Consider the following 16,346-nt stretch of genomic DNA (forward strand, 5'->3'; position numbering starts at 1 on the left):
CAGAAAGGCATCAGCTGCTAGACACAGAGGTGATGTAACTCACTTTAAGAAGTGTTCTTAAGCTTGATTAACAGACACGCAATCTATATTGTTCTATTAGACCACCCCCACACAGCCGGGATTAGAAGCACTTCATCAGTGCCCCAGCGAGGGCTCAGGAGATGTCGACGCAATTAGTGATTTATTGCACCTCGCCACCTCTGCAGTTAACGTGATTACTGGCTGCACGCGGGGGGGCATTCCCTCAGATGGCAGGTTGTGTATAGGGTAGAACTGACTCAACTTTTGAAAACACACTGTTACAAAGGTAACAGTGTACTCAAGTAAAAGTATCAATACAGCATTTTAGAAATACCCTGTTACAAGTAAAAGTCCGGAATTCAAAATGTACTTCAGTAGAAGTATGAAGGTTTTGGCATCAAAATGTACTTAAAGTACCAAAAGAAAAAGTACAAACATGTTTGAAAATAGCAGATCTACAAGCACATAGCGTGCCGCGATGCTGTGAGCTTGTAGATCAGCTATTTTCAAATAGCCAAGGTATAAAACAGGGCTAAAGTGGTTAGTGTATGTTTATAATAATATTATAATTTATATCTGCAAAGTAAAAGTAGTACCGGCGTAATAAGCCTGACAACGCCACCTCCTTTTTATAGAGGGGACAGGAGTAACCCCTTAAAGTTTAAACCTTCAAATATACAACACTGTAGTGTGACCAAACTTTCCTTAAACAGGAACAAATGAATAACAGGCACTTTGTTATGAAAAATAGTCAAATCTTTATTACAAAGTTGTTACCAAACACATTACGTAACTTTAGTAAGAGTATCAGGGCAAACAGGTAAGTAAGGCAAGACTTAATAAATAAAGTGACAAGTTATGGCTAAAGGAAGGGCGGGTCAGCCCGTGCACACTATGCAATACAATACTAGGAAAGAAAGGGCAAAGGCCTGGCACCAATATCACACATGCATAATAATAAAATAATCAATACAAAACCATGTAGTGCCAGGAATAAATATACGCACCAATAAAAACCCAAAGTGCTGTCCCAGGAGAGGAAAAGCGTGCATGTGTGCAAACAGGACGGACCCAGCCTTGAACAGAAAGTTACACTGTTAACACAAAGGGAGAGAAAACCAATTAAAACCATATCACTGAATACAACCTAAAATCATGCCAAACTACTATAACTCAAATAAATAACACAAACCAAACAAATCAATACATTAACAGTGGAAAACAGTGGCTGGACTGGTCCATTTAAGAAAACAGAAAATACATTAGTTGCCAGCCCTAGTATCAATAGCATGCAAACAGTGTTCAAATAATGAAAATACATCAGTTGCCAGCCCTAGTATCTAAATCGAATGCAAACACTGTTCAAATCATAAAAAGAACAAAACAGCTTAAAAACCTACTTTGTGTTGCTGGTAATGCACACACAAGGCAAGGGCAAAGGCAGGGGACCGTCAGCACCAACAGTTACTGTGTAAAAGAAGACATTGATGTTACAAAACAAAAGATGCATTACAATACAGAAGAGGCAACACATTGAACGTATACCGTTTTACCAGTAGGCCAATATCCAGATCTCACAGGAGGACACCGGTCAATTCAGCACAGCACTGGAGGTTGTTTCATTTGTAAACTGAAATAATAAATACAATTAAAATAGGATAAAACACAGTGCATGTGCTCAACAAACAAACAAAAGGCTAGCAGTAGCATTAGCCTACCATGTGTTCTCCTTCACCCTATGAGAGGGGAATGCCATTCTCTGCAACAGAGGCAAAAGGCTTTCTGATGGGAGGAACCAGGCTTTTATACTTCCTGGTTCCTGTCATGTGACTAGGTCATGTGACAGTGGGTGCAACACTCACCTGGATTCCCACAGTAACTAGTAAAGTTCTCAAATAAATGTAGTTGAGTAAAAGTACAGTATTTGGATCCGAGATGTAGTGGAGTAGAAGTAAAATGATTGGAAATTGGAAAAACTCAAAATTGTAGTTAAGTACAGTACTTAAGTAAATCTATTTAGTGACTTTACACCACTGATAATATAACAATAATTATATGTAATAACAGGTCCCTCTCCAACTGAGATATCATTATTTTCCTCCCCAGTCCGCCATACCAGCCCTGAAAGAAAAATGAAAGAAAACAGGATAATGTTGTATAATGTTCAGAATGTGGACGGCAGAGAGTTTTAAGAGCAGACAAACACAGACTCACAGAAACCTATAACCTCACCTGGAGAGTAAGAAGTGCAAACATAGAATAACTACATAAACCAGGGCCCCATATTTTATATTCGTAGATCTGCATTTTTCAAGCAAATATTTTTTAACCCATTTTGAACGGGTACACATTTTGTGTACTATCATTATTTTATGCTTTAACTATTGAAAAATAGCAGATATACAAGCTCACAGCGTGGCACCGAGTGCTTGTAGATCTGCTATTTTTGAAAAATTTTGACCCGATTCTATAAGTGTCTTTTGAATCCTTAAAGGTTTTTTTTTTAAAAACCTATGTTTTTATGTCAGCAATCTGGCCAGCCATCGTCAAAGAAAAGGTCCTTTTCACTCAACTGGGGCTCAGTTAGTCTGTTCTTGAGAGACTACTATGTCAGTGTTTCTCAAACTTTTTTCATGTGAAGGACCCCCAAAATGACATGTATTTGGTATTCGGACCCCCATCTCAAAATATTTAGTTCCAGGGACGAGAGACAGCCGCTGATACGAACGACCTACGGCCTGGTCGCGACCTAGGCCACGACCTGGAGGTCGTAGGTCCCGGTTCTGGAGGTCGTAGTTCGCGGTACATACTTGTTAGGTCGCGGCCGGTCTAGTTTCGCGACCCCCGGCCGTGGTTGCGCCACCTCGGTCGTCCCCGGGCCGTTGTTGCGCGATCGGGCCGTTGTTCAGCGACCTGGGAAGTCCGCGGTCGTATTTAAAAGGTCTTTTTGCAGAATATTCTAGAGCAGCAGCGCTATTCAACCTTTTGAAGCTTGTGATTGGCTGAACCGGAGGTAGGAAGCGCTCCATTGTAGTCACTTGGACCGCGCGAGGTGCACCAAAACCTATCCTTAACCCTAACCCCAACTCTAACTCTAACCCTAACCTTAACCCTAACCCCAACTCTAACCCTAACCCTAACCCTAACCCTAACCCTAACCCTAACCCTAACCCTAACCTGCCGACACTGAGTAGCTAACCTGCCGACGCTGTTGAAAACGAGCGCTCCTTCCCTTAGCAAGCGTAGAGTTTCTAAACTCGCGTCCCTTCCCTTAGCAAGCGTAGAGTTTCGATCGCGGCGCTCCTTCCCTTAGCAAGCGTAGAGTTTCTAAACTCGCGTCCCTTCCCTTAGCAAGCGTAGAGTTTCGATCGCGGACTTCCCAGGTCGCTGAATTACGACCGAGATCGCGCAAAACCTCCAGAACCGGGACCTACGACCTCCAAGTCGTGGCCTAAGTCGCGACCAGGCCGTAGGTCGTTTGTATCAGCGGCTCTTGCTGCCAGGGACCACCCCAGAAGCAAAATTTGAGTTACAAACGTTCGCTTTGAAAACACATATATTCAAAGATTTGCACACATTTTTTACGACTTTTTCAAAAATAGCAGATCTACAAGCTCGCAGCGGGGCACTCGGTGCCGCGCTGTGAGCTTGTATATCTGCTATTTTTCACTGGTTAAAGCATTCAATAATTTCTAGGCCTAAATCTTTCCTTCCGGAGGTCTCTGGCAAAACAGATGCCAAATACATTCTATTTTTTTTTTTTTAGGGTCCTTGACATGAAACAGTTTGAGAACCGCTGCTGCAGGTCAGCTAAGACGATACAGGCTATGTTTGCTTCAAACCGGGAGCGAAGTTGATTAGGATTGCATGAGTAATAGGCCTGCTATGGAAGCCTGCTGAGGACAAACACACTTCAGCATTGAGGTCGATGATGAGTAATCACATCACCACATGGAGCAGACAGTGGGAAGCGGTTCATACTTGCAGTGGTGTAAAGTAACTAAGTGCATTTACTTAAAGCTTTACTATGTAACTTTTTTAATAAAACAAATCTTAAAATTGTCCTAACTATTAAATCGCTAAAGTTTTAGAACACCCACTCTGTTAATTTCAGCCCCAAAAGCCCTTTCTTTATATGTGTTCTACTGAACCCGTGTGGCCGTGACCGGGACTGTTTTTCCCGGCAAAATTACGTCATCTGCATCATTATGTACACGTGTCTCCCTACCGGGCAAACACAGGCCAGATCATACACTGCCGGCCAATCACAGCGCATCTTGCGTCTCTTCAGGAAGTAGCTTGCTTCAACAGCAGTGTAGTTTACACTGGTCTAGGAGTCTAGACTGAACTCCCCAACGCCGGTCCGCAGAGGGACACGAGAGACCTCTACGGATGCGTGGCGAGGCGGGTGAGGTGGTGCTGTACCGCTACTGACCACTAGTTGAGCAACTTATACAGTATAGCTTTAAGTACAATTTTGAGGTATTTGTACTTTACTTGAGTACTTCCAATTTCCAATACTTTTACTTCTACCCCCCACATCTCGGATCCAAATATTATACTTTTACTTCACTGCATTTATTTGAAAACTTTAGTTAGTTACCTTGCAGATTTGGATTATTATTACAAAACAATCATACATTAACACTTCAACCCATTTTACCATGGTGGCGGGACCAGTGATATCAGTCATGTCCAAATTTGGGCTCTGTTTCAGCATGCGGCTGTTACCATGGCTGTCTTCCATATATGGGCATTCCCATATGAAGTCCTGTTAGATATGGGTTTAATATTGATGACGACAGGGATCTCCATATATGGGCATAAAAGGGAGTCTGTTAGAGTGGTTCCCATGACATCACACTATACAATATATGTTAGGCCCGTACATGGAGATGAACCAGCCGCACAGATATGGGCCATGTCTTGGCCATCTGGCCAGTGATATATATCGATGACATCAGGGATCTTCTTACTGTATATGGGCATAACAGGGATTCTGGGGAATACTCATATATGGACTTTTACATAGGTGATGTCACCTGTGATATCACCTGTGACGTCACAGTGATGTGTCAAGGAAACCAACCCATAGACTGTAGAAATGTGTACACACACAGCATCACAGCTTCACGTCTACACACGGACAGGCTGTGACATTTCTCATGGTAAACTGCAACCTTCGGTCACAATCAGTGATGTCAGGTTTATCAGACAGATATCGGACAGACATACATTTGGTTGTTTATTGGTAGGATCATCATAACAATCTTAGTGTTTTTCATATTATTTGCGGGTCCACTTGCAATATCCTCACAGCTCGCCCGGTTGAAAAGCCACTGAAATAGAGCATTATAAGAAAGCAGGAAAATATGGCATAACTTGCACAACCCGAGCAGTAACAAATAAATCAAATACAAAATGGATTAGTATTACAAGCATCTTCATCAGTGGTCAGTTGATTCAAACATGGCCTATGTGGTAGTAAAACACAGCCTGGTTTGTAGGTTAGCCTCCTGACACCCTCATACATCAAAGCACCTAAAAATATATGTACTTATGGTATTAATACACTGCTGCACACTGCCCAAAGGCATCTGTTAGACCTAAATGAAACAATATGTATTAGTCTGTACTCTAACCTAAGGCACGGCAAGGCAAGGCAAAAAAAAAAAGAAGAAAAGAAAATACACAGAAATTCTAATTGCTTATATATAAAATATTATGAATTAAGACATCAGGACATAAAGCAACAATACATCAACCAATATAATTATAAAGGGATTTGATTATGGTAAGATAAAAAATAAGTCAAAATAGAACAGAACATTAAAAAATATAATTAAAAGGCGTTAAAAGAAAAGAGTTGTAGCAGACCTGCAGTTTTGAGTTTGTTCCACATACAGTCATTATGTGGTGTATATAATGTACAACTAAAGGGCTTTGCACACAGGACAGTTGCATTTGTTCTGTTTGCTGCATGATTAACACGCTTTGGATTTTGTGTGAAATGCTGTGCGGAATCCTCGCTGCGGATCCAAAAAGGAGTCATAAAAGGAGTGATGAGTTTTTACCGCATGCGACAAGACGCACTAATCGAACTGGGTTCGATCGGGGAAAAAACACACAGTCGCAGCCACCTGCCACATGGCAAATTCAGAGCCGGTGTGCATGAGGTAATTGAGAATCACTGTTTTCTTAAAAAAAAAAAAAAAAACGCCAGTTCTTTCCGTGCGAAAAAAATGCGTCTGTGTGCAAAGGCCTTTACACTGCTTTTTCACGTTTAGTTGCGATACATGTCCCAGATGACCTGAGCTGTGCACATAATATTATTGTAGTGTTGTTGTCATCTTATGATGCTGACTGCAAGTCACCTTTCCCATCTGGGAGTCATTGTTAGGCCCTATACATGTTACACCTATCAAGACTATTCAAAAATGTACAACGTGTCACATTTGGAAATGTTTGAAAGATTAAGAGAACGTTTATTGCGGTGCTGTACGTTTTGATGCCTATACTTTTGCACTAAAGTGAATTTGCTACTTGAGTAAATAAATATAGATATACATATAATGGAAAATGTTAATTCCAGTCAAGCTGAAGTATTGAGAATTCATGAGGAAGATTCAGGCAGAATAACAGCATTCCCAGCAACAGAGCTCTGGCCTTCATGTTCAGACATTGGGCCCCGTGGGGCAGAAGCCTCCTCAGCCCCAATTTCAGACAGGTTCTTATAATCCACTCTAACAGAGATGCTATTCTAAATGGTCATATAAGTAAGTAAGTAAGTAAGCCTTGCCAAGCCATGAGGCCCATATGACTCGGCCTAGTCATGAGGCTCATAGGGCAGGAGCCTATCTCCTGTTTCTGTAGCGTGAGGCAACTTGATGTACACCCCCTGGACATGACGCTAGTATGTCATAGGGACTTACCGGCAATCCAACCCTTGATGCTGAGTGCCAAGCAGGGAGGCACTGGGTCCCATTTTCTAGAGTCTTTGGTATGTCTAAGGTAGGTTTAAATTGACCTTGTAGCTCTGTCTGTGTCTGTCTGTAACTCTGACAGTGTACCAGTGAGTCGTTCGGTGCCAGCCTGCCACAATGTGGGAAGTGAGGACGCTGGCGTCGACTGTTCGCCGCTTCACCTCCCAATGTATATGAATGAATGGACGGACCATTTTAAAGCGCTTTGAGCATTTGGAAAAGCGCTATAAAAATACAATCTATTATTACAAATGAAACCAAATGAACCCGTTGAATGTAGCGTGTTCATTTGGTTCCATTTGTACACTGTCAGAGTTAAGGGGAGACCTTGATATTTGAAAGTTTGAGAAACACACTAAAGAAAAGAAGGACACAGAGTACAGATTTGCTGACAGAGTGAGAGTTAGCATTGAGTCTCAGCTGTTAGATTGATAGCTGGAAGACAAACCACGACACATATATTTGTCTATCTCAGTGTTTCTCAACCACTGTGCCTGGGGACCTTTGGTGTGCCCCTGAGAAGGGTCAAGTGTGCCCCTTGAAACTGCTTGAAAACCAGTATTGTATTTATCATTTTGAACTTAGCAGATCTACAAGCACACAACGCCTCGCGGTGCGAGGCGTTGTGTGCATGTAGATCGGCTGTTTTCACTACTGTTGTGCGACAGCCTTGTATGATGAAGCAGGGCTTTACTTTGCAAAGAAACGTACAAATTTGAAACTTGAAAATACAAGGTTTCTTCCCGACAGTGACGATATTTACATCCCCGTATTATGTTGGTGTGCCCATGGATTCTTGGGACATGAAAAGTGTGCCCATGCAGAAAAAAGGTTGAGAGACACTGGTCTATCTATACATTTCTACCGCCACAAGTATTCCCTCCACCACCGAACAGACGCTGCGTGTATCTGTCGTACAACAATGTCAAATAGCCGATCTACAGCGTGTGCTCGATCTCGTGGCTGTGCTACTTTCGGCCAGCAAGCACCGCGCTGGGGAGTATAAATGGCGTGTCAGGGTGTCCCGCGCTGGCACAGAGGTGACAGCGGCGCACGTACTGTAGCAGCGGCGGTGTCACTTTGAACGGCGTCGCCGCCCCAGAGTTGTTCATCATTTAGTGCAACAGGAGCACCTTGCCTTGAGGCGTGACCGACCTCACACTGCCACTGTCCTGCCATCGATCATGAGGACCACACACACGCACGCAAGCACACACGCACAAAACGCACGCACGTGCACGCACACACACACACACGCACGCACGTACACAGATGTGCACATTGGTATTACCCTAATGCCGACTAGAGGACAGTATCAATAATAGGTGATGGCTATTTCTTTGTTATACAGTACATTTTCACGGTGTTTTCTTTCTTATTTATGTTTTTCTTATAAATCAACCTAGTCCTAACCTATTAACTCTATCCCCCCAAACCTAATCCCCCAAAATAACATTACAATCCCAACCCTGACCCCTTCCTAAAACAAAAACCGAAAAAGAAAAATGTGAAGAAAAAAAGTCATACCTAATGGTTTATGATTATGTTGATGTCTATTCAGCTTTCAGCATGATCACAGGTGCCGTTAAAAACACTCTTTTTACTAATTGCAGTATAACACTTTAAAGAAATAAGCCTATCTAAAAATCGTGGTCTACGTTGTGTTTGTCTGCAGGTGAGCATCCTGATCATCCTGGCGCTGGCCTTCCTGGCCTGCATTGTGTTCCTGGTGGTCTATAAAGCCTTCACCTACGACCACGCCTGTCCCGACGCCTTCATCTACAAGGTAACTGTCCCCTGGGGGGCGCCAATATTACTCAACAACCTTCACTATGTTATTATTATATTATATTATAAAGCCTTCACCTACGACCACGCCTGTCCCGACGCCTTCATCTACAAGGTAACAACCTTCACTATGTTATTATTATATTATAAAGCCTTCACCTACGACCACGCCTGTCCCGACGCCTTCATCTACAAGGTAACAACCGTCACTATTTCCTTGTTGTCATGCGGAAACCTTGTATGTCCAAAACTTTGTTTTTGAATGTATCATTTTCTTTTATGATTTAAGGGGAACCGACACCGGCCGCGGGCGGCTGCGCAGCGTCACGTCGCAGTATTGACGCACGGTAACGCCAACTGGATGCGGCGCGCGGCACTCCATTTCCATTTTCACTGCGCGGCAACACTGGAGAAATAGAACAGCGGTATATTGGCACCCGCGCGCGTCTGACGCCGCCGGTGGGGGTTACTTCATTGAAAATAATGGGGCCGTATGTTTTCACGTGTCGCGTCCGCGCCGCATCCATGTCCGGTGTGTGTTTCCCTTTAGACCATGGGTATTCAACTGGCGGCCCGCGGGCCAAATGCGGCCTGCGGGGACCTTCCTTGTGGCCCCTGGAGCAATTTTGAAAAAAAAAAAAAAATCCAAAATCGTTTTTTTGTGGAGGCTAATGAACGTTATAGGTATGGTTTGCGCGATATGAAACGTGAGCTTCATCTTACCATACTCACAGTAATCCCTAATCATATTCCATCATATTCAAGTGAAGTGACTCCAGTCAGAGCACTGCAGCAGAGTGGAGTGTGTGTGTCTGCGACCCACCTGATCCTCGTTGAGCATCGTTAAAGCATCAAAGAAGGCAATTGTGTGTGCAGACTGTGCACTGTCAATATAAGGTCAACATCAATGCCAGGTTGGCCATCACTAGTGTGATGTAGTTGGCACTAGGTTTTTACCAAGAAATCATGTTTACAGGTCAACTTGTTGAACAGAAATTAAGCACATTAACATGAAAAGTATTCTACTTGAAAAGTATTCTGCTTTGCAATGTAGTTTGATGAAAATGTGGTTGTTTGTGAAAATGTAGTGAAAATGTGGTCGTGCCGTTGTTTCAAGTGTACAATAGCTGGGGGGGGGGGGGGGGGGGGGGCGGCGTTAGTGCGGCCCTTGGCCCCTTGGGTTTCTGTCAATGTGGCCCCCTGGACAATTTAGTTGAATACCCCTGCTTTAGACTATAGTGAAAATAGCAGATCTACAAGCACACAACGGATGTAATGTTGAGATATGACAGCCAGTTTGGCTTTGAGAGCTCTGTGGGTGTGTTGGACGTTTGTAATGCTTATCCACCTGTTTCCGTGAGAATTTACTGTAGAATTATTTGTGGGACTCTTCCGGAGAACAGCAGACATACAAGCTCACGTCGCGTCGCAGATGCAACCGTTGTGAGCTTGTAGATCACTCTTGGCTGCGACGCCGGAAACTGCCGCACTCCTTTTGCGCAATGCGCGATGGGACGTTGGAAACTTGTGGATATAAAGATGTTTTTTTCTTACATTTTCGCACCACACATCTAGCTGTGATGTGTTGTTACTCTCCTCCCAGTAGAAGCAGCACGACTCACAGTGTTTTTTCCCTCCTTGACCCAGTTTAATGTGCACTTCAACGCTACAGGACACAACACAGCTGCTCTTAATTGCCTGTCAGTCACCAAGAGGAACTAGCTCAACTTGACCCTACTCCCCCCCCCCCCCTCCTTCTCTCTCTCTCTCTCTCTCCTCTCTCTCTCTTTCTCTCTCTCTCTCTCTCTCTCTCTCTCTCTCTCTCTCTCTCTCTCTCTCTCTCTCTCTCTCTCTCTCTCTCTCTCTGTCAATTCAATTCAATGCAACAGGCTTTATTGGCAAGACATTTGACATGTGTTACCAAAGCATTGTAGAACTATAGACATAAGCAACATACAATTTGTGTATGTGTGTATACAATTGTCTACAAACAGTTGTTATTATTTTTATTTTCTTCTCGTCATAGCACAACACATGGTGAAGTATTGTAGTGCAGGTAATTGCAACAACCAACGGTCTTGTGCAAAATGGAAACGGGACAGACAGATGGAACTGTCTGTCTGTCTGTCTGTCTGTCTGTCTGTCCGTCCTTCTCTATTGCCAAAACTACTGTGGCAAACAAACAAACAAACAAACAAACAAACAAACAAACACACAAACAGATAAATGGGTTCCCAAAGTGTTTCAACTGGTCAGCAAAATGAGATATCGGCATACTGTATAAGTGATATTATTGTATATCTGTTCTTGTATAATTTGACCTTTGGGATACACAATTAAGCCTGAGGTCTTAACCTGTTATTTCATGTTTTAACTATAAAAAAAAAAAAAAAAAAGCAAAAGCGAGTGCCGTGCTGTGAGCTTGTATATCTGCTATTTTTGAAAAATCGTGAAAATGTTTGCTAATTTTTTACAATATTTTTTTTTAAGCGAACTTTCTTTCTCAGGGTCCCAGGAACAACATATTTTGAGATGGTGGTCCGCGGCCAAACACGTCTTATAATTCTATAGGCGTCCAGGATTACATTCGATAATTGACACCGGGTGAAAAATGGGTTACAAAATCGTGGGATGAAAAATAAAAAATAAATCAATCTCTCTCTCTCTCTGTCTCACGCAGCACAAGCGGTGCATCCCGGCCTCCCTGGAGGCGTACTACGCGGCCCAGGACGCCAACTCCCGGGGCCGCTTCTACACCATCATCAGCCACTACAGCATGGCCAAGCAGACCACGTCGCGCTCCGTCGCCCCCTGGATGCCCGGAGGGGCCGGGGGCCAAGCGGACCCCGCCAAGCCCCCCGCCCCGGAGGGCCACTGAGACCACCACCATACACTGTCAATATGCACGTGTGCGTGTGTGCACACCCACCCTACAGCGCTCACACACACATGCACACATGCACATACACACACTCACACATACTTAAAGGTATACGCACATGAACACTCGCACATAAACATTGATCCTATACCTGTCTATGGGGATGCGGCTCATTGGTCCTTTATTTAACTACACAGTAATGTCACACACACGCGCACGCACGCACGCACGCACGCACGCACGCACGCACGCACGCACGCACGCACGCACGCACACACACACACACACACACACACACATACACGTGTTCTCTCTCTCTCTCTCTCTCTCTCTCTCTCTCTCTCTCTCTCTCTCTCTCTCTCTGTTCCCCAAACCATACTTAGATTGTTTGTAATTTCCTTCTTTTGTGCATCAATATTCATATATTAATATATGATGATTCAAGCATTCACACAAGTAGTTTTTTTTACTGTAACATTATGTCTGTTTTGTAAACCAATAGGCTCTGCACATTACTGTAGTTCCAGGTTTCCAGAAGCTAGCATAGTTAACATACCCAACATCAAGTGCATCTCATCCCGACCACCAAAAATACCCCCAAAAACCCAAAACAAACGTATACTGTACTGTACCGTACCGCCTTTTGCAATCTTGTATAACTGTGACACATTCTCATTTCGAAAGACGATGATTTCTGTCTTGTTTGATATATGACATTATTATTATTTTTTTCAATGTTCTAATCTACGCTGTACTGTTACGCCAAAAGCGTTCTTCACTCCCGAGACGACAAGGCGGGTGGCGGCTTGGGACGTATTTGACCCGACGTCAAACGTTTTAACGCTCGGCACAGCGTCTTGCTCGGCGGTGCCCCCCCATAACGGCATTTCCACATTCCTGGAGTGTGGAAGTCACCGTACGACCCCGAGGTGTAGCCTGGAATCAGGGTTAGGGTATAGGTCTGGTCTAACCAATTGTGTCCACAGTAGCGTTCTCAATGGGCCTGAAAATTAAGGCCTGGCCCTAACTGGGCCCTAGCTGGGTCCTAACTGGGCAGGCCCGAGGCCCTACTAGTTAGCATACATTTTAGGCCCTACCCTACCCTAAATGTCGGTTGGGTTCGGGCAGAATTTGAGAACTCTAGTCCACAGACTTTTTTTTTTACCCGCCCCTTGGAAAAAAAACGTTATATTAGATAGAAGTACCAGACTCATATCCACGCAGTGATGTACCCCAGGGACCCCCCCCCCCCCCCCCCCCCCCCCCCCGTCCCGTCCCGTCAAGCGTTTGTTGCTTGATCACATTTGTCCCAAGTAGTCACTAAAGGCCGTTTGGGGAGCGAGCGCGTGTTGGCTCGGCCCAATTCGTACTTAGTCGAACGATGCCGCCGCGAGCCGAAAACGGCAGTCCGCCACACTTTGTGAGCTTGTTATTTTTGATGCATGGCGCAGTCGTGCGACGGCGTATAAGATTAGGCGTTACTCTATGTTGGCTTTCCGCCAGTCAGTTGTACATAAACCCTGTGTGCTTTCAGGCTAGTTTTCGGTTGTTGTGTATTATGCATCACAGTAAGTCTTCAAGATAACTTTATTTGTTAATTGTATTATTTTATTTGTGTTTTTGATTCAAACAGCAACTCCTCCTCCAGTGATCTGTAAAGATCTATAAAGGTAATGCCAGTGATATACCTGTATATCATTGGGGGAGGAAATTCTATTCCACCTGAAAATCTGTTTTGTGTTCAATAAAAGTCTGGAGAGACAGGGATACCAGGGGTCCCCCTGTTTCTCCAGTCTTTTTTTTGTACTGTACAACCTTTTAACAATAAACATTTTTTGTTTTAACCAAAATCTAACACGTACCGTTGTTTCCTGTTGAGATAGGCACAGTTTTTTTTCATCTTACTCAAATCACTTTGTCTGCTGACCTCACTCAGCAACGAAATAAACAGAAAAAAAATAAAAATAAAACAATTCACAGGAAGCAGTGATCACCCCATGATGTGCACTGCAATGTAGTTTCAAATGCACTACGTTGCAGGCTCGTTTTGAGAGTGAAAAAAATAAGAAAGACACGTGTGACATGTGTGATCTGGGCAGCTTGCCCCAGGAAATGTGCCAAGCTCAATAGGGAACAACGGTATAGCACCTACGCGTATTATACTCAGTTGTGTCCTGCTACTTGGACATGATGGAGTAAACATTAGACCTCAGACAAGAGAGATGTGAAAGAGATCATTGTTCATAACACCATTTCTCAAAACTCTTTCTTTCTTTCTTTCTTTCTTTCTTGGGCTTATTTCTCTGGCTGAAAAATCGAATTTTGACGTTGTTTATGTTATGTAAAATATTCCATCTGTTGTCAAGAGTGCTTTTCTGAGGTATCGTGCTGGTGTTAGTTGATTATGTAGTGAAAAAAGAAAGAAAAAACAAAAAAAAAAGAATGTGGTGTAATTTATTAGTGTGTAACCAACCCCCCCAACTTGTCCTAGGTTTGAACTTAAAATAAACAAAGCTGTGACCTGTATCTGTGTGGGTCTGTGTTACTAGAAGTGCACTGCACATGTGTCAATCATTAACCTTTAGTCTTGTCTCAACATGAAGTCTGTTCTCATCACCTATACTGTAATCTAATCACCTCCTGTAAGAGTGTGTGTGTGTGTGTGTGTGTGTGTGTGTGTGTGTGTGTGTGTGTGTGTGTGTGTGTGTGTGTGTGTGTGTGTGTGTGTGCGTGTGTGTGTGTGTGTGTGTGCGCGTGTGCAGACTTTGTTCCTGACTTATTGTCTGTCACGCATTATTATTAATTTATTAGGCATTATTATCAGGGTGACAGATTGTTCAGACTCCATTTTGACTTGACGCTGCAAACTGAAGCACCTTCTTCGTTTTTTTTCCGTCTTCATGTAAGCGGTAAGCACCTGTAGACAACAGAGGAGGGGCCCACACATTTGATTTTTAATTAACGTATAGGCCTACATTTAATTTGAGTAAATTGTCAATGACCACGCAGCCCAGTTCCCCCAAGGGCCCCTGCAGAGCCAAGGGCCCCTGGCAACGGCCCCACCGGCCCAATGGTTAATCCAGCCCTGTGTAGACTAGATGCCACGCGTTGGAGTTTAGCTCCTTCCAGGAGCACCTCTCAAAAACACTACACGGTCTTATGTTAATTTAACTCTGAGAATCCGGAAGACATTTAAAGCATACGCAAAAAGGTTGGGTCTCATTGACTTTCTATTTATACAGGAAAATAATAATAAAAAAAAAAAATCTGCTTTAAGGCCACATTCTCATAATATAATTTGGTTTAGTCATGCGATTGGGAGGGGTGAAGTTGCCACATTCTTGCATATTTAATTGATACGTTTGCGCTCACACTGCTCTTAATCCGAAACAAGGAATCGCTGAGTCCACGTCTGTCCACGGGACATGTACCGGTATGTATCCAAGCTGCATAATAATGCCTCCTCCATCTATGTTTATTAATTCTCTCTCTGCGCTCCACGCGTAAAGCGTCTCCATTTGGACATGATTTGGCACAAAGAGCGCGAGAGAGAGAGAGAGAGAGAGAGAGAGAGAGAGAGAGAGAGAGAGAGAGAGAGAGAGTGCGTGAGCAAGGGCGAGAGACCCACACATCGGCCTGTATTATATTAGACCTATAGCCTATATATGATATACAATACTTGCATACAAACATATGCTTGCAATGGATTCAGAATCATGACAAACCCCCTAGTTAGACCCCTCACATGCTACTTAAAGCAGATTTTTTTCTGGGTATTTTCCTCCTTTATAGAAAGTCGATAGGAGCCCAACTTGACATGGATAATTCTATGGGTAATTTTAAAAATAAAGTTTGGTGTCACTGTCCAGGCTAAAATCCATCGTTAGGTCCTAAAGAAGCCTCAAAAAAATGTTGGTGCTTTTATATGTTATTAACACAAAATAAAACATTTTGGATTTTGTATTTGTGCAGTGATGGTCATGTCTTTAAACTGGTTTTGATTGATTGATTGAAGACTTTATTAGAAGTTTGCATAGGAAAAGGTACAGTTTCATGACGGTACAGTGCACTGGCACTGGTCAACTAAAAAGAGATCCTAGAAAAGCACTTGGCTTATTTGCAAAGGAAACCATTGAAGTATCTCATATAACATTGAATGACAGACGGATAGAACACAGAAAAATATAGACAGTAGGTAGATCTGCTGTTTTCACTAGTTTAAATCATTTTTAAAATGATAAATACAAAACAAACAGTTTTGGACGTACAAGGTTTCCACCCGACAACGACGAAATTTAACTCATGTAAGTGGCCCACTGGCTTGTCACTTGTCATGATCTGAAATGGCAAATCTTTGAGTAGCAGCAGCGCTATAGAGAGAGATCTCTCTCTATAGCGCGCAATGAGGGCCTCTCCAACTCTTTTTCCCGGGCTGAATCAGGGGCCCAGCACGTCCCTGGGTACATGGGTATCTTAGTGGTGTAGTGTATCTTGTACACCAGGCCCATTGCAAGTTGCTGTACTCTGTCATCTACTCTGAGCCACCCCACTCATAACTGGTGAGTAGCGGCGTTCTACTGAGAACACACACAGGCACGCATGCACGCACGCACGCATGCACGCACACGCACGCAGGCACGCACATGCACGCACGCAGGCACGCACATGCACGC

At 43.5% G+C, this 16,346-nt stretch overlaps 1 protein-coding gene across 1 annotated transcript in view; it reads left to right on the forward strand.

The window, feature by feature from the left end:
- Positions 1 to 11,670, forward strand: part of nsg2 (neuronal vesicle trafficking associated 2) — a gene marked incomplete at both ends in the record, with an annotated part of 100,420 nt that extends 88,750 nt beyond the window's left edge. Inside the window, 2 exons of the mRNA XM_080748854.1 lie at positions 8,680 to 8,790; positions 11,473 to 11,670. Coding sequence (XP_080604980.1) covers positions 8,680 to 8,790; positions 11,473 to 11,670 — 309 coding nt within the window. The remainder of the gene's footprint in view (positions 1 to 8,679; positions 8,791 to 11,472) is intronic.
- Positions 11,671 to 16,346: the final 4,676 nt, after the last annotated feature.

This window comes from Nannobrachium achirus (genome assembly GCF_963921795.1).
Source record: "Nannobrachium achirus genome assembly, chromosome: 19".
Taxonomy (NCBI): Eukaryota; Metazoa; Chordata; class Actinopteri; order Myctophiformes; family Myctophidae; genus Nannobrachium; species Nannobrachium achirus.